Below are 19,600 nucleotides of genomic sequence, written 5' to 3'. Positions count from 1 at the left end.
GAGCTGGTGTTAGGAGACAGCATTTTACTGCCACGTTACGTGTCAAACCCAGAGTTGTAAGGTCAGAAGTTACTGAGAGCTGGTACGTGGTGAAGGCCTGTACTCTGGATGCCCAGGGTAGTAAACTGAGGTGCCCCAGGACAAGTAATGGTTTTAAGTCAAAGCACAAATGCTGACCAAATTACAGATGATGAAGAATATAAAGCTTTTAAAGAGCTGAGGTGCTTTAATTTTTGAGCAAATAAAAAAAGGCAGGCAATTTCCTCAGAGCTCTACTTAGAAGTAATAGGATATATACATATATATATTAAAACTCGCAACTGTTTCTATGCCTTGCAAACACACTACCTGCAAATAAATCCACATCCCAATGTGTGTCCCTGAGCTATTGGGCCATTTACAACCTAAGCTCCTGGGCAAAGTGACCCTGCTTCCCCTGTATGATTTTTAAACTGCTATTCATCAGGCTGTGCTCCCCTGGCCACTGGTGGCCCACAGGGAAGTGGAACTTGGTCTTTAACATGGCTGAAACAAACCTAAACACCCACAAGAAGCAGAGGGATGGAGGACCCAGGTGGACTCTGCCCACTGACAAACTCCAGTAAAGCAAAGCCCAGGAGAACATTCATTGTGCTTCAGAATCAACATTTTAAATCCCATTTTTCACAAAACTAGGATTTTTTTTAAAATAAATTGTCTATTTTAATCTAAATGCTTCATACCCCTGCCTTCCCAGCCACTATGCAAGGATGACACAGCAAGTAGTCTACAGATTTCTTTTGAAAAAGCCCAACCAATCAGCAGCACTGACCTGGGGTGCCAAGCCCACATACTCTGCTGCAGATGGATTTTACCCCAGGGGCTTGACAGTAGCGAGGGAGGCCAAGGGCAGCGCCCACCCCGCTGGTGGGGCAGCCCCTGCTTTAGCCCTGCCTGGGATGCAGCTGCAGCCCTGCCGACCCACCTGGCAGCTGGATTGGTCCCTGGCACAGCTGCCTGCTCAGGATAGACACAGGCTGCCCATCAGGTAGGAGCAGGGCTGAGGTTTCCAGAACAAGAGCTTTGATCCAAGCATCCGGCATCTCCAGCAAAGTTTGCTTTCTAGAGCACAATGCTACATGGAAAAATCGAGGAGCGCAACGCCGTGGTTTGTTATGGCACCATCTCTTCCTGTTTGGAAACCACCTAAGCAAATACTGATTTGGGGATAAGGGAAATAAAAGAGAGCATGGCTCAAACTTTCCACTAAATCCCTAGAAGTTTCAGCTTTTACATGCTGTGTTGTCTGTACATAATGAAGTCACATTGCAATTATAAATGAGAGTGACTTGGCTCCGCTTGTTTGTTTTTAACTTGCAATTATTACAAGGTTTATCACTTATTTATTACAAGGCATGGCGAGAGCCAGTATTGCAGCAGCGCCAGAAATGATGAACTTCCTGCAGAATGTACTGGCCTGACAGGGGTGAATCAGAAACTAATTAAACTGGGAGCTAGGTTAAGTGCAAGGGAACTGAACCTCAGCTGTTGCAAACAAGCAAGACTCATCCTTTACTGCAATGATCTTTATTCACGGAGCCAGAGTCTTGCTTTCTGAGTAATAAGCAAGCAACAAGGAATCGGGTCACAATGCTTTTGTTCAGCTGGCTTCTCTAATGCCAGGCAAGAAATCGCTTCAGTCTGTCCTTGCACTTCTGTGCTTCTACCCCGTGATTTATTTGTCAGACTTTCAAGGCAACATGCTATCAGTTCAATAAACACTGAAGCATGTGCCTTACCATAATCACGCTTAATTCCCATTGACATGGGACTCAAGTGTGCATTGAATAACTTTCCTGAATCCCTTTATGCTATTATATTACCCTCTTACTTCCCCAGCAAAACACCTGAATGTTGCCAAAGCGTCCTCAGCAACAGGGGCGAAACCCCCTGGAGGTGGCAAATTAAAGGGGCTCCAGCCAGGGCAGCGTCAGGATGCTCCTGCTGTGAGAAAGGACCGACAAGGGCTGTCTTGGACAGCATTTTGCCACAGCTCAGCAGTGCTGGGGGAAGAGATTATATTAATTCAATAGCAGCAATGGTCAGAGACCAGCAAACTGCAGGGGTCCGTGGCCCTCCCGGGTGGTGCGAGCGGCACTAGCACAGCTCTGCTGAAGGTTGCATCTGGAGTGGAACAGCTCCAAATCATTTTTATGGGTGATAATAAAAATGTGTTACCACATAATCAACACAAAACAGTGGCAACGGTATCCTTTTCATTAAAACAACATGTTTTAAATGAGCGCTCTGCTGATAAACGCTGTAAAATATTTAAAGGCATGCACAGAATAATCCAGTGTGCTCTTTTATAAATTGACTATATATACTTAGCAGTCGTTAAGGCTCAAACCATAGTTACAAGTTTATTTTCTCTGGGCACAAAATGATAGAGGTCAGGAAGTCTCCAGGCTTGAAATTGCTGAGAAATTCTAGTTTTTATGATTAGGACTGAAGAGGTGCCCAAAAGAAATAAAGCAGAAAGAAGCTCTCACATCCGTGAGATCCACAGAGCCAAACTAAAGAAGGAAAAGCACAAGGGATTTAGTCACATTCAAAATCTCAAGCTCTACACAGTTCTTTCAACAAGGAGCGTCCTCTCACAAGCTAGCACAGCACACAGCACTAATGGGGGTCCTTACACATTATTGAAATAGCGCTGGAGCCACTCATCTATTTTCTGTCACGTTCTGTTTTACTTAAGGCTGCCATTGCTGTAGTCAAGGGACTTGAGGAGAATTCCCACTTTCATTAAACAAAAAAAGAAATTTTCTAGCCCTCTGAGTAAACTGCTGGAAAATGATACCACAGAGGCTCACAGCCAGAAAGCAAATTAGCAAAATGTGCAATGTATTAAAGTCTCGGTATTAAGGTCTTGGTATTTTCTAGTCAATAAGGTTGAGGTAGAGGGATAACACCAAGTGAAGAAGAACGTGTGGTTTTCATTGGAAAGACTCATTGGAAGCAGTGCCCACCTCTGCTGCCGTTACCACTTCCAATGAGGAAGTTATGGCTCCGTGAAGAATGGAGGCAGGAAACACCCTGATCCCATCATATAAAGGAAATAAGTCTTGATGCCATGGGTCACGTTAGTCAGCCAACCAAGCAGAGCAGGTACAGAGAACCAGCTGAAGGGCTGTGCTTGTGGTTGCTGCCTGCGGTGCAGGGAGGGCAGATCCCCGCAGAAGACACGAAGGCTTTTCCTCCCCGGTTGCGCTGCATTAAGGATGGCCTCGACTCAGCAAAACACTCGGGCTTTTGTCTTTTTGCACGGATGGAAGCAAAAAGTCAAATCTGAGCCTAAACGGACAGGCTGAGCTGGAGCCTCTGGCAGCAGAGGTCCCAGCGGCATGAGGGCTGCTCTCTGGTTTCCAGACCCCACCTCTCAGATGCAGCTGAACTGGGTCAGAAAGCTGGAAAGAACTGAAATGGGGCCACGTCTCCTGCCAACACTGCAGCGGGAGCCGGGCCCGAGGTAGGAGATGGCGTGTGAAGGCGAAGGGAACGCAGGAGCGATGATGCACTGCACTGGCCCAGGAGCTCTCAGGCCAGCGCCAGCGGCAGAGGTTATTGACTGCAAAACTCACCCCCAGGCCCTCCGAGTCCCGCAGAGCCGCCGGGCTCACCTCTGTACAGCATCTGGCGCTCGCTCTTCTCCCATGGCTCAAAGCCTGGCTCTTCGCTGCGGGGCCCGCTCACGTGCAGGGCCCTCAGCAGGGACATTAGTGTTATGTGCCTGAAGCTCAGTCCCAGCTTACTCAACCCACCTCCCCCTTTCCTATTTGCCAGCATAAACTTTCTAAACTTCAGACACATACCACATTTCTTGCGTCAGATCAAAACCTCAGGCCAGGGACAATGGAAATGGGAGGAAGGTTTTCATCTTCTTGAGATGTTCAGTGTCAAAGGACTTTTTTTGGCTTGTAGTGGCTTTCAAGAACCCTATTTTGGTTGTTCCCACACATCAAAAGAAGATTTCACAAACACGGCCTCCACCCATCATCCGTCCTCCACTCGCATTCCTGATGTCCCGCAACTAGTAGGTGCTAGAAACAAGGAAAGAACAGCTGGGCTTCCAAAGATTTCAAAATTGATACAACAGGGCTCAGAATGCTTTTTCTTTGGATAAAAATCCATGGAAATGCAGGGGGAATCATCTGACATCATCCAGATGGATATTATTAATTAATAAACAGGATATTTGGTCTCTTGAAGCACTGGCGGAATCAACTCCCCTCCATCCCTCTCTAAAGAGGAGGGAAAGAAACTGCATGAATCCAGCTCATAAGCTAAAAATTCCAGTGTAAAATAAGATTCCCTTGATCTTGTGAAGACACAAGCTGATTAATAATGGTAATTGCATAACTTGTTGGACATATCTTCCTTTATAACAAATTATTTGGCAAAATGCAAGAGTTTTTTAATCATTCATCAGGCCAGAGCTAAACAGGGAGTTTTACAAAATCTGATGGAGAATGGTATCTCTCTTGTAGCAATATGAAACCTGTGAACGCAAGACTCCAACACAGATGCAATTGCTTGGTTTCAAAAGCCAAAAGACATTCAATAAGTGTCCACTAAAATCTGATGAACTGGGTACCCAGAGAGAACCTAGGTGACTTCATCCTTATTACATGTTAGAGGCTTTGGCCAAAGAGGACAAGCTAATTAGTACATGGAGGAGTTTTCTTTATATTGATAAATTATGGGGGAAGCAATAGCTGATGTCATGGTAGTGACACAATGTAGACCAAAAGGTAAGGTTTATGTCACCAGCTATTGCATGGAAGACAGAAATGTGGACCAAAGGCTTCAACCAACCCACAGGTAGCACAGTTCACGCTCCTTCTGCGGATGTATTTGGCTTTTTGTACCGTTTTACAGGGCTTCCAAAAAAGAGCATGCAAAAAGTGACTGTTCCATCAGCAGGTATCTTCTGGAGGGGAATCAGAGCAGAGAAGACACAAAAGCAGAGGCTAGCCTACCCGTGTAGATGAAATGCAGGCAGTGTTCGGCAGATCATCAGACCATCGAGGCTTTGCTTGAGAGCAGCAGCGAGGGAAGGCTGGCAGCGGTCCTGCTGGGTCACTGCGCTCTGAGGCACCCTGGGGAGCTTCTCGGATATTGCTGCACACTGGACATTTCCCTCTGCTGCTGTGAGCCCATGCAGCTGCCATCACTGGCACCCCAAAGTGTCTGTTAGAGCCAGGGGAAGAAGCTAGATGTGGAAAGGATCCAGCAATCCTTCAATGCTGTGCTAAGAGCCCGTTGCAGAGTGAAGTACACAAAGGAACTGGGAGTGAAATCAGATTCCCCATCATTACTTTAAAACGCCTGATAAAAAAGCATCAGAGCTATAACCTTCCACCCTCAAAATTACATCACTGCCCGATTTTATTGCTTGTCACCTGCTGGGGATGTAGCAGTCCTATGGATGTGGAGCCAGGCCAGCCTGAGCTGAACTGCGTTGACGAAGTAACATCTGTTCTCAGCTCTCTGCTTCTCACCTGGTGAGGAGCCCTCAGCTCTGGCTGAGTCACAGCAGCTAGCTCACACAGGCTGAGGTGCCCTGTGTGCTCTCCTCCTCTGCTGGGCTCTAAAGGAAAAGCTGCAAGAAGAGAGCAGCACAACCAAAAAAAGATAAGGGGCTCCATCTTTTCCTGGCTTGCCTTGGTGCGACCTGAAGAAAAGGACCCAAAGTCATTTTTCTTTTATGATCGCACTTGCCTTACAAAGCTTCGCTAGAATTTCTGATGGAGAAGCAAGGGGAAGCTTGCATGTTTGGTGCAGGATTATTACCAAAGGATCTGAGCCCTTACAACCCTTAGGCTACTCACACATACCCTTGGCTGAAACCCACATTTTATCCACAACAGTACTTCTCTTAAAAAAACAAAGCCTGTAAACACTATTCCCAGGTATTAAACACACCAAAAGCATTTCCGAATGTGGACATAGGATTTTCTTGGCAAATTCAGTTGCGTGTCGTAGGAAAAGAGATTTTTTTCAAAGTTATTTTATGAAAATATTAAATCTATTTGACTAAAAATGCAAAACTTGTAACTAAAAGACTTTGCGGGAGGGGAAGGCGGAGGAGGACGTCTTTGAAGCCTTTTTGTGGTTCTGGCAAACGATTTACAGCATTGGCCAAACACATGGAACAGTCTCAGGGGACAAATTGCTCCTTCAGTCCAACAAGTGATAAGAAATAAGATCCAGCAATTACTAGACTTGAGAACCAAAGGATTGTAGGTGTCATTCTGAAATACAGAAGCATGCCCAAACGAGAGAAAGGCCAGTACCCAAACTGCCTCAAGTATCATAATCATGATTATTGCTGATTAGAAAAAGGCCAGTGAGATAGATGCAAAGTTCAGATATGAACACTGACACAAAATTCAGTTTGCCCACCTAGTTCTGCTTCATGTCTCTTCCTCGTAAAAATCAGTTAGGAAGCTGCATTTTATTCTTAGGGACATATGTTGCATTAACTTACATACAGAAACCCAGCATTAAATTAAAAATTTTACAGGGATTGACTTAAGTTTGTTATTGCTACTGGAAACCAGCCGGTTGTTACACAGCTCCCTGTGAAATAGCCCAAATACTCCTTAAATTCAATGCACTACTGGAGCTGGAGGTGCAGGTTCTGTGCAGGGTCATTAGAAAACCCTAGCGATTAGGTAAGCCACCTTCCTGCTCGGGACAGAAAAAAAATAAATAACTGCTAGTGGCGGTCACATCCCCAACATGGAAAATCCATGAAAGCCCTTGAAATACCAAGCAACCACTAATGTCCACTCTACAGGACCACCAGCAGCCTCACAGGACGAGCAGCTGGGGTTTCCCTCCTAATCTCTCAACCGTGTCACTGTACCTTGAAACGTTTACTGTTTTCCAAATATTCCTCCACTAAGGTAGGAAATTGTTTTATTGTCTATCAGAGAAAGAAAAGACAAACCCCATAAAACATCCCAGACAGCTGCCAGTATTTCATGTAGCTGCTGGGAAGAAGGGGGAGATAGAGAAATATTTCATACAATGATTACATTAAAACTCCAAGTAATGGTGCTTCATAATCAAAAGACAAAGGGCAGTGAAGGTGCTGTGGGGTAATCTGTTCTAAATAAACGAGGTGATTTCATATAAATAGCAATGTATCGATCGAACTCTGTGCACAGTACAAAGGTTTTCTTGAAAAACTTTCAGAATCTTCCGTGTGGGGAATCACATTACAAGGACTGTTCTCATGCAAAAAATATGCATGCCATTTATCAATCACGCAACGTATCAATCAGACACTAGATACATGTAACGTTATCTCCCTGCATTAATGCTGGAAGTGAAATGCCACAAACTTCTCAAAAGCTGTGTCAGGAGATAAGACTGGGTTATATCAACTCAGATCAAATGCTGCGCTCCAGCTCCCACCAAAAGCTGGGATTAGCGGCACCCTGCCTGTAGCTCTGTGGTGGGGTTTGTTGAAAGAAATCGGCTGAACAAAGCGAGCAGAAATTTGTATGCAGCTGCCTACTTCTGTGCTAGCACTGCCGGCCGTGGGCATGGTGCTGCTCTCTCCAGAGCTTCGGTGGAGTTTGTCTGGGCTTAACACCGTGACACAGGAGGGCAGCATCAGGCTCAGGAAATCCAGCAAGGAAAGGCTGTGCAGGCTTCCCACCAAGCAGCTGTGCTGGCCAAGGAGAAACCTCTCCTATGAAATAAAAGCGGGGTTCATTCTGCACTCCCACCAGCGAGGCTCCCTGCAGGGTCAGGAGGTGCTGCAGTGATGTCAAGTAAGGTGTCATGGGTGAGAGGTAAAGTTTGGCATGTTGGGGCTTGGGGGTGTAGGGGGGCGGTGGTAATTTTCTTCTGGCCCGCACACTTCTGTGTCCCTGACCCCAGGGTCAACACCATCCTCCCTGATGTAGATTCTCACAGCCTGTAGATTTCAAACTCAACACCAACCCAGCTGTCAAATCTCTGACGTCCAAATGGGTTTGGTACCAAGCAAATGGAACAGGCCAACTCTGTCCTGGGAGATGACAAGGTAACTCGAAACAGGGGAGGTGAGGATGGAACCTAGTTCCACCCCCTTCCACCTACCGTGACATCTCCTACAGCCACAAGGACAACCCAGAGCAACACCAAGGAAAGCCTAAGGCACATAAAGAGTTTGTTCTGCTGCACCGTTCAGCCATGTCTTGGGGTCTCTCTCCTCCCCAAAGGATATATGAGCACTGGTCCCTCATGAATCATTTTTCACTCCATTTGCTCTGTGTTTACTCTTGCTTCTTGCTTTCTGATCCAGCTCTCACATTACAAAAAATCAGAGGGCTACTTTCATTACCTCATTTGGATGTCGATCTTACAAGCTGGATGAACCAACTCATCATTGTAATCAAAAAGATGACACCATTTCTGGTTATATCCCCATTTTTTGAGGGAAATAACTATAAAAGCCTGTAGAAGAGGAGTGCGGAAAGAAGAAACCACAGGTTCATAAGCCTCTTCCTCCAGAACCGAGTTTTAAGTTTCTTTAACTTGCCCTTCACAGCCCCTGGACAACAAACCTGTGTTTTACATTTCCTCACACCTCACCGAGAAAGGCTCTTGGCTCCTCGTCCCCATTGCAGTGATGTGAGGAAGAGATTGGTTTTCACTCATCCCTAACTACTCTATTAAAACAAAACTTCTCACCCAGCACCAGTCTGCCCAGGTCCACAGCACCTTCAGAGGTAGCTTTCCATACGTTTGCTCTCACCCTTGGGCCTTGCAGTATTTACACAGGCTTCCCGAGCCCCAAAGCCCTGACAGCAGGTGCCACTGCCCTTCCCTGTTAGCAGCTGACTGGCTACAGAGGCGGCTGATCTCACCCACTGCCATTCCCTGAGCTCACCAGGGTCATGCCGGGCTGAAATCCAAAAGAGCAAAAGCAGCAAAACTCCTCCACTTCAGCTGTCTCCAGAAGGAGAAGGACCGTGGCAGAAAATCCATCTTTGCTGATAGGAAGGATGAACGTCCACATCTGCCCTTGCAGAACGAGACAGCAAAAACCAGCAGGGGATCAGTCTCCCACACCAGCAAGGGATGTGTGTGCCCATCCCATCACTCCTGTCTTCCTCTGAACAGCTTCGGGCTGTTGCGGTGAAATGAGACATTACAAGAAAACAGTTTGGAGTGCTGAGAGACAACTCTGCATCCAGATCAGCCAGCAGATCAGGAATCTTTCTCCAAAATCCAGAGCAGGAATGTGAACAATACTGAACAAATGCAAGCACCTTTATAATGGTGCTAGCTATTACTGAATAACAATGACTGAGGTCATGACATTGCTACATAGATCAAACTGAACTTAAATTAACCTTGAAAAAAGGGTGAATCAGCATATTTCTCTTGCATACAGTACCAGCATTAGTGTAACGTTGCTTCACTCTCCACTTAATTGCTACAGTCAATTTTTGCACAGCACCCACAGCTTTTCAAACAAAGTGGAAACCAAAAGATTGATAACGACCTTGCTGGGCTGTGCTGCAGAAGGCACCCTTGTAGAGACACGGTCTTTAGTACTTCACAATAGAAAGAAATAATTAGTTTCATTCTGTAAAAGCAAACCCTTCGATGAGCTTTGCTCCCAACTTGGGTCTCTGTGGGAGCATAGGAAGGTCAGAAGGAAACCCACCACAGCCACAAAACAAATTGCCTCCCTGCACTAAACCAGAGCCACAATGCACGACAAGATCATGAGCCAGCGAGAATCAAGCTACCCTGAGTGCCAATCAAGCCAGCACAGAGAAGGTGGCTGGGACCAAGGCAGTACCAAGATCCTTCAGTGGTCATCTCCAGGGTCTGGCTGGCTACAGCTTGGCACAGAACTTAGCAGGCATCTGCCTCACTGTCCTCATGTCAGCAGATCTGCAAGACTACGAAGTCTTCAGCCATCAGCATGACGTTTGTTTGTTGATGATGCCCCAGTGCTCCCTCCTGGACACAGACCAAGTTGCAGCCAGACAGCTACCAACACAGGAAGCATTTCCTATGGCCCGCACATCGGGTTTGCCAGTCAGGAGACAAATGCCAGCTGCTGCACAAGTGTCCTAGGTTAGAGCAGGAGACAACGTGCTTCTGCCTTTGCTAGCGCTCCTGCGAAGGAGGCAAGCAGGCAGCGCTTCCCAAACACTGCGGGCAGCCGGTGCCAACGCCAGAAAGCAGGTTGCTTTCAGGTGATGGGAATGTCACCCAATTTAGACCAGCTTCATATCTGTAAGCCAACCCCCCTGGCCTGGGTGCAGTTTCACTCTTGGGCTAAGACTCTGGGCATGCAGGACCTCCTTCCTCCTCCATGAAGCCCTGCCAGAGCCCCAGCTGAGGTTGCCATTAGCCTCTTACACTTCGTTCCCCAACAAGTGCGGAGCAGCACAGGGCAGCAGCATGGGTGCTCTGGTGTCAGGACATCTTTGGTTTTCCAGGGAGCCAGATATAGAAAATCCTGGGAAGTGAAAGAAGGTATAGCTGGCTACAGGCTGAGCACAGAAGAGCCGATTTACATCTCTTGGAGGCTGGTCCCATGTCTTATTTGGATTTGGGACTGCAAACCCAGAGGTCAGTCACCAGCCCTGCTCTCCTCTCCAAACGCCTACAGCTTCTCGCTGCCAAAGAACACCCACCTGCCAGGTCCTGTGCTCGGAAAAACGATCCCGCTCATCTTTGTCCTTTGCACTACAACAGTTGTTTCCACTTGAACAATTCTGCTCCCCAGAACTTCATCCCTGCCCCCCACCCCTTCATTTTCCTGTAGTGAAATAGAACTGCAAAGGCTTTGAGGAAGTTCCAGACAACATTGCTCACTCCATTTCAGCACAGACAATTCCCAAATTACCATAGTATCATGCACTGGCTTCAAAACCACCACACATCGACCACCCCCTTCCACAAAGGTTTCTCCCCAAATTCTTTTATGGCATTGATAACCATCAGTTAATGAATAATAACAGCAACGCATGCCTTAAAGAGACCAAAGCACTGCATCTAACAGCCAGGAGTGGGCTGTCACAGGAGGGACCACAGATCAAAGGGGAAGGACTGACTCAGCTGCTTTGTTGCTAGACTGGAACAATTTATCTGAATCCCAGTAGGTAGAAACTAAAACAATTTGCAGAACTCACACGCACACACAACGTGAAGGTTTGTCCTTAACATTTGTCTCCACTAAACTGTGCATGAAAGCTGCCCATCTTTCCAAAAGGGGATAAAAAAGTAGGACTGGATAGCACTTGAAAAGCAGGTTAATGAACAGCTGTTTTTAGAACAATCTATGTAATTACTCCTCTGTTTTGCCCTCTATGTTGGTATGGTTGGTTTCTACAAGGCATTTTTAGCAAGAGAGACCAGAATCAGTCTGTTTCTTTTGTGAGCCAGGGGAATCACTGCTTTACACCCCCACATCCCCAACCAGCTGAAGGTAAGAGATTTCTCATAGAGCTCTGCCTACCCTCTGTTTGTGAAGCAAAACCTGAGCCAACGTGCTCCAGCTGACAGCAACGAGTGATTTGTTGTTCATTAACAGCTACACACTTGTGACAGTGGCAAGTGTGGCCCAAACGCACCAGCATGGTGGCCAGCGAGCCCACCACGAGAGCCGGCCAGCCGGTGACAAGGCAGCCATGGCATGAGGGCAGGCTCCTAACAAGCGAACGCAGTGACGAGCACGATGGTAACACACAGCATGTTATTTCTCAGGTCTGAGTGCCCTTTAGGAGGAGCTGAGCTGAGCAGCAGAGAGCAGAAGGGAGGCAGTGATGCAGCTGCAAGCGAGGCTAGGCGTGAGCAATGCCTGCACGCACAGCAGCGCTGCCCTCATTTCCTGGGGCAGAGCCACTGCCACAGCGTGCTCCTTGCTGCAGATGGAAGGACAGGCACCTGATCGCCCCAGGGCTGCCAACCCAGTATCTTGTCCACTGGCAGTTCTTGGAAATTTTGGCCAAATGGAAGAATAAAGGCAGGTCCTTACCTTGGCCTCCAACGTGTTTAGCCTCTCGGTCATATCTGCTAGTCTCGTGCAGTTCATGCATTCTAGAAAGAACAAAACAAAATGATGTAAAATTTCTACATACTTTGCATTTTCATCCAGACCCTGAATCATTTTTGATCCAAGGCACACAGAAAACTAATTTGAGATCAGTTATGGAGGGGATATAAGTATTCAAACCCGTTGCACAGGTGAACAGCCACAACCACACTACTTGAACCTTGTTTGGGGATGTTTAATGGCACAGAGCATGAAACCAAGCTCCCAATAGGTAGAAGGCAGATAAAGAACAAACTAGTTTTAAGACTTTTCATGGTGCCAAGCAGCATGACCTGTTGTCACCAGCAGAGACACTTGTTCTGCCACTGGTGCAAGATGGTGTGGCACACGCTCCCACCTCACAGGACATCAGGCTGCACAGCCACTGCCCCATTTAGCTCTGTGCCGTACCCTCTCCTACACTGTGTCCTGGTCAAATACTGAGGAAAGCAATGAATATACAGAATGCCCATCTCTGTGGTGTCCTGCTCCATCCCTGGGCTCCCAGGCCCTGTTATCACTCCTACAACAAATCATTTGTCTCAGCAGCAGCAAGAAAATCCAAGACAGAGCCCAGGGATGATGCAGACTGGAGCCACAGCATGAAGTGGTTTCCATCTCACTTTGCTGCACAGAAGCAACAGATCAGCAGCAACCACCAAAGGGGTCTTGACAGGATGCCTTTAGCAGGAACAAACGTTAACATAATGGGCTCTGAGTGCAGCTTAAAGTGATTGCTTGATACAAAGTACATCACTTATTCAAACAGAAGGCTTGCTGCTTTGCCTCGGGTTTTTTTTGAGTGAAGGAGAACAAAGCCCTGAGCAGAGGTTTAATCAACAAGACACTTCCCCAGCACCTTGCAGCAGCACTGACCTGCCCCTTCCCAGCTCTCAGAGAAGCTTTCCAGGCTGCACCTCTCACCTATCATGACTTCAGTTGCAACTGTGTTAAAAAGGGAAAATGACTTGCAGCATGGAACATTTCAGAGAATAAACCATCCATATTCAGGTGATGAATCACTGCTATCTCATGTCCCACAGAGGAGAAATCTCTATACACATTTCTGGGCTCCTCAAGAGCTACAGCCAGTTTTCACAGGCCATGTAAAAAGTATTTGATCTTGGTATTTCCACAGGGCTGGGGAGGTTGACCTGCAATTCTTGAGCCCCTTAACAGACCACTAGAGGTGCAGCTCAGGCTGAGGTTGCACTGAGGCAGGGGATGTTGAGTAAACCCAGTGCCTATCTATGGCAAGGAATGGGTGAACGTGGCTTTTGGCCTGACTGAACACCACCCCAGCACCCAGGACTCAGTTGTCTCCCCTAACAAGCTTTGTCCCCTTCTGCACAAGGAGCCCCAAGGAATCTCTCCAATCTTCACCCACAAACACTTTGCAGTTTTACGAGGCACATGGTATGTACTCATGGCTCCCAGCCATGCAGAGATTTTAGCTCATGGCTCGGGAGGCCAGGGAGCTTGGCTGTTCCACGTTAGTGATTTACGGTCTAAGAAGATTGCTTGAGCACTAATGGCAACCAATCACCCACTGCATAACCCTTCCACAGAAATCCTCTCACTGGCCCTCCGTGAGGAACCACATAGCTTCCCAAAGGCGCTAGACATAGAGCTTCCACCTCCTGCTACCCAACATTTTGCAGACAAAGCACCTGGTGGTTCAGGAACACTTAGATTGAGGGATTCTCTTACAGGTTAACACTGACATGTACATTCCTTTACCCAACAGGAAATAACATTTGTTTATTTTTATTCTCTGCAATAGATCTTGGAAAATATTTTTTTGGCTTGAATTGGCCGATGAGTGCGCAAGTGCCGTAAGTGCATTGTCCCACAGGGAAGGAAATGGGTGAGGCTTGTTTGGTCTGGATCTGCTTGCGGTGTGTAAAACAGGGAATTACATTCTGCATGTAACCGGCTTCATGCTTTTGATCTTGCTCATCCTCAGAGCAAGATAAGGCTGAATAAATCCAGTGCTCCCAAGAGCCAAAAGGCGTACCAGATGTGTTACAGAGCAAATAAAATATGGAGTCCTATTCTCCCTTCTGCTGGCTTGCACATATTAATAACTCCCATAGGTTTAGAGAGACTGACTTGAACTGTCTGAAAACCATCTCTGTGCATAACTTGAGATGGATTGATCATTTAAGCCCTCTTTGGAGATCTCAGCTCATAAAAAAGGGCTTGTACTACCCCTCTGCACAAGGGTGAATCAACCAGCTCCCGGGGGGTGGATAACTCTGACTGTCTCTGCCAGAGAGAGTGTAGGAACAGCACTGACCCAGCAGCCCTCCCTGCTCTTGAAGACTGTCTCAAAGAGCCCTTTTGGGTGTGCTCACAGCACCAAAGGTTACGTTTACATGAACAAAATGACAGAAGGGGGGTGGGTGGGGGGAAGCAGCAGTGCCACTGCATGGTGAGACGTGTACTAATATCGTTTTCATGCCAGTGATGCCTTTTGAAACATATGAAAACACAACCCAGGTCAAAAAAAGAATTACTTAAGCTCAAGTTGGGTCTAAACTCTGATCCTTTCCTTCATGAAATGCCTGGAAATTCAAATCCACACCCAAGGTACTTAGCCTGGACCCAAAAGACATTTAACTTATCCCAAAAGTGGACATCCTTATGCAAGAGATCTTCTTACTAAGGCGAGCTGTCCTGCCAGCACATCCTGGTGACATTTATTTAGCTAACCAACAGACGGACAATCTTTCAGACACAGAGATAAATGCTCAGTAAATGCAGTTACAGAAACTACCTTCAAAGGTCGCTCATAACACACCGGGGACCAGGCTGCTTCAGGTTCTAGGGTTGTTACCTGTCCTTGCAGAAAGCCTGAGAGCAGTGGTGACACATCAAGCCAATAAATATCTTGCTTGACTACTATGCATTGAAGTATTTAGTGTCTAATCCTGATGGCTGGTGGTTCCAAGGCCTGGACTGTGAAGCTGAATTTTCTGATCGGGGGAAAGCAGTCTGCTTTACTAAAACGAGCTTGAGAATCTCACTTCATTATTTCACATGCAACAAATATAACACTGGGGCAAATACACATACTCTCTGACCTGGAACTCCAGAGCAGACGCTTTCCATATCTGCAGAAATCCATCACTTGTTGCTACACAGAACCACAGTTTACTTCCCTCATATTTCTAGTTGGCAGATTTGTATTTTTCCAGCTAAACTCCGAGAAAGGAGTTGTGATTTCACTCTAAGAAGTCCAACCTCAAAACACATGGTAGGATTTGTTTTAGAAATATTCCAGCAGGGAGGATAAATAATTGAGATAATGAACACGAGACTCTACCAGCATATCACGTGGCACCCAGTCTGTCTCCACGATGTCTCGCTGTTACTGTCCTAGCACACCTCTCCCTTCCCACATGGTTAAAGCAATGCAACTGGAGGGAAAGAAAAGTCTAACATATCAAAGATGTGGTAGACTCCACATGTTGGCACAGAAGAAGTCATGTAGTCTGTGCCAGCAGTGACCCACTTAACCCTGACCCAAAGGTGGCTCCATCTGACCCATCTTTGACCAAAGGCTGAGCCAGCGCTGCAGTTTTGCAAACAGGCATCAGGCTCCAAGCCTGTGGCTTCCACTCTGGATACACTCCTACAACAAGCAACTTACAGCAGTGAACGGCTGACTTCAGGTGCCTTGTGAACTTGGCATTCCTGCTTTGCTGGCCTCAAGCAGTGTTCGCATAATTTCATGATTAAATATTTGCACATTTCAGCTGCTCAAGGCTGAAAGCCCCACAAGTCTTCAAACTCTTCATTCCAATCGAGATAACAAGAAAGGCATGATAATGTCTTTATACCAATGGGGCTCTAATGATTTCAGCACAGTGGCACTGAGGGGAGGGAAAAATAATAAACAGGTCAACTTTCACCACAGGGCCACAGGTCAGAGTTTTGTGCAAAATGGCAGAGAAACCTCTTGGCATCTCTGCCCCATTTCTCAGCTCCGACAGCCCACGCTCGTTTGTATACCCAGAGTCTCTGCAGAATATTAAAAGGGCTTTTGGTTTCCCTACAGCCAGATGCTCAGTAGATATAAATTGCACAGCTCAACTGAAGTCAAGGGATCAAGGCTCTGTCTCTCTTTTTCTTGATGGATTACTCCAAAATTCATATTTCAGAGGGGAGGTGGAGGAGGTGGTTTATAGCATATGAAAGGGGAGAGAATTCTGGAATCACAAAGCCTTTGTTTAAACAAATAAAATCTTTGCAGCCAGGTTTTTCAAGACCATATTTTGCCATTACAAGAAACTTCAACCTTGCAATGCAATGGGGCGTAGCACAGAGTCAGGCTTGGGGACATAAGAATCGCATTTTCAGCTCATGCTTCAACCTGCTTGGGACTCTAAACAACGCACTTTCCTCCTCCGAGTCTCACTTGCCTTTCATCCATTGTTAGCATAATGTTTCATCTGTAAAGGACCCAAGGTCAGGGGATGAAAAAGGACCAAGTGTTACATGTACACAGCGCAGTAAATTAGTATATTTGATTTCTGTGACACAGCCTGCCTGGCAGCTCTTCTCTCTCCATCTAATAAAGGCCACCACTCTCACTGCGCTTTTCGGAAACGGACAAGCACAAAGAGGACAAACTGTTATCCCCAGGGTAAGGGGAGCAATACCAGAGCTGCCCCAAGGCCGTGCCATCAGCCCAGGTTTAGAGCACTGGGAACGCAACAGCAGCTCCACGGAACACAATGCAACAGCTTTAATCCTGCACCAGCAACTGCACCATCAGGACTGCTCACAGCGGGTCTCAGGCAGCACACCATCACGGTTTGGGGTGCGCTGTCTTACAAACTGAGAACACACAACTTGAGTTGATCCAGTTTGAAAAATAATTTGTCTTCCAAAGGAAGCAGGAGACCAGCACTTCTCAGTCTGCAGACACCTTTCTCCAGGACAAGTGCAGAGTAGTCTCTGAATAACTCTGGAAGGGCATGGGTGAAGTCAGCTAAATTAGTCCAGGCAACCATGTTTCTTTGCAAGGAGAAAAGGATGAAGCTCAAAACTCCCAAGGGAAGTAGGAAGCACAGCTAACTTCGGTCAACTTCATAAGCACCTGAGATGTTAAGCACCAGAGATGGTGTATTTGGACACATTCAAGATAAACCACCAGCCCCCCGACACCTCCATCCGCTTGTTGCCACACACATACACGCAGTTCAGCCAGAAGAAAAAAAAACAAAAAAAACCCAAAACCAGTAACACTTCCAGACTCTGGCACAGAAGAGATGTCAAGTCAAATTCCACCGCAGAAATATGAACACAGATCTCCTGTGCCTACCTAGGTGGCCCTCAGTAGGGGACAGCCAGCTCAGGCTTGCAACTCCACCCCTCTTTAATTTGTCTGATTTGACCCTTCCAGCCTTTTTACATGGATAGTGAGTTTCCCTAAGTAGTTTATGTTCTGGCCCTTTGCAAAAGCTTTCGCCAGTGCTTGTGAAGAATAGCAGGCCCAAGCCATAAATCACAGCCAACCTGGGATCTGTTTTTTCAACACATTTCCTCTAATGAGAGTCAGATGTTGGCTAGATAGACTTTATTAATTGTACTTGTTTAGAATCAGTCATGTCTGTAGCTCTGTAACAGGGTTTGAGCATGTGAAAGGCAAAGGGCTGACAGCAACTGTGGAGAGGAGGAACACTTGTGTCACCGGTAGCCTCTGGTCTGAAGAGCAAACAGGAATCAATGGTCTGGAGAGCCACGGGAGTGAAGGGCTCCTACCGGCATGTCGGGCGTCCTGGCCACAGCTCTGGTCCCAGCGTGCTGGAGCAAGAACTGTTTCTCTGTAAGGGGAAGCTCCCGAAGTGGTGTTTAATGTAGGATCATTAAGACTCAGCTGCAAGAGCCCCCCTGTTTACTGCTGTTCTATCTACTTGTTGTGTGCATTGCAAATTTTCACCTTTCAGCAATGACAGTGGCCAGGGAAGGGCCCCAGACTGGGCCAGGGTCTCTCAGAGCCATGATGCTGGGATAGACAGTCTGAGGCACCCAACCAAAAAACCAAGAGCTCATCGGCTCCCTCCTCTCCCCAGCATCTCAGCGGGTTCAGCTGCAGGGGGAATTTGTACACTTGCTAAATCACAAACACCGCATGCCCTGACCCAAGCGCGCGTAGGCTGGGCACACACAGGACACCACCACACCTCACAGCCTTGTACCTGCACTGCACGCTCCCTTCCGCTGCCACCACACAGGGACCACTGAGCGAGGCTGAGTCTCAACCGCGGGGAAACATGGAAGGAAGGAGGGAGAGAGAGCATCTTCCTTTTTGCCCCCTTTCTGGGTCAAACAGCTCCAGAAAACTGCAGGCTACTGGCTTTCAACATATGGTTCCTCCAACCCCAAGTTCAAAACCAGCACCGACAAAGCCCCGTGACCTTTCTGCTCAGCATGACTGATAATTAAATCAGCATAATTAAAGTATCTCACAGCTAAGGGAACTGGAGGCTCAGAGAAATTTAAAGACTGTCTCACGGACCAAAAAGGGTTTGTTCTCTCCCACAGTTTTCACATCAGGATTTTGCAGGATGGCAAGCCTTATTTTCACCTGTAAATTGTGAGTCCTCAGGCTGCCTGTCAAGATGAAACAGAACACCTATAGAATATTTTTTGCCTTTTTACCATCGTTACAGATAATTCACTACCTCTGCTAGGAGACCCCAGTCACTGCCAAAATTTCTCCATTTGTAACCTCTCCATCTTATATCTCTATTATAATAACCCTTACCCCTAATTTTACTGGCTATCTTTAAAAAGCAGCTCAAATTTCCTTTCTTATGAGAACTGCCATCTGATCTTTTTCTGCTTGTAAAATATTCATACTTCATTTTCATGTCTATCTTCTTCTACTTTCTTAAACAGGAAAAGGCTTTTTACCCCCTGCATAAGCAACAAATATTTTTCATTAACATGATAATCTCTGATTTTGAAGTGTTTGTAAAAAAATCCTGAGCAAAACTGTGAAAAGAAAGTTTACCAAAAAATGTACTTTTGGAGTAACAACTACTATTTGAGAACCCACATAAATTTGGTACATAGTGTCAAGGTAAAAAAAAATAAAATATGGGTGCAGTTCTTAAAATTTTTGCAATATTTGCTCTAGATGTTTTTTGTTAAACCATTTTCATAGTTTCTTAATGACATGTTTCAGTGTTAAGTTTTGAAATAGCATTTATTTCAAAACTGAAATGAACTAATTAAATAGTCTTAAGTGAAACTAAATGGTTCACTTTGGGTCAAATGAAATAATTTGGGATGACCCAAAACCATATTTTAGTTATTACGTTGTGTCAAAACCTTAAAAATTTCCATTTCAGTTTCTCCCAAATCATTTTTCTTTCCAATTTTTTGGTTTGGCAAATGAACCCAAAAAATCCGCCATTATTCACTCAGGTCTATTCTTAAACAGCTCACATCACTCACATTGTTTTATTTAAAATTTCACACATG

General features: G+C 46.3%; 1 protein-coding gene across 7 annotated transcripts in view; it reads right to left on the bottom strand.

Moving 5' to 3' along the window:
• COL26A1 (collagen type XXVI alpha 1 chain) overlaps nucleotides 1–19,600 on the bottom strand; it is a 195,351-nt gene that overhangs the window by 32,527 nt on the left and 143,224 nt on the right. For all 7 annotated transcript variants that reach the window (XM_040613961.1, XM_040613971.1, XM_040613990.1 and 4 more), the window contains one exon: nucleotides 12,044–12,105. In XM_040613961.1, the coding sequence (XP_040469895.1) occupies nucleotides 12,044–12,105 (62 nt within the window). The remainder of the gene's footprint in view (nucleotides 1–12,043; nucleotides 12,106–19,600) is intronic.

The sequence above is a fragment of the Falco naumanni genome, chromosome 1, assembly GCF_017639655.2.
Source record: "Falco naumanni isolate bFalNau1 chromosome 1, bFalNau1.pat, whole genome shotgun sequence".
Taxonomy (NCBI): domain Eukaryota; kingdom Metazoa; phylum Chordata; class Aves; order Falconiformes; family Falconidae; genus Falco; species Falco naumanni.
Note: the sequence above shows the minus strand (reverse complement) of the source record. Positions and strands in the feature narration are given on the sequence as shown.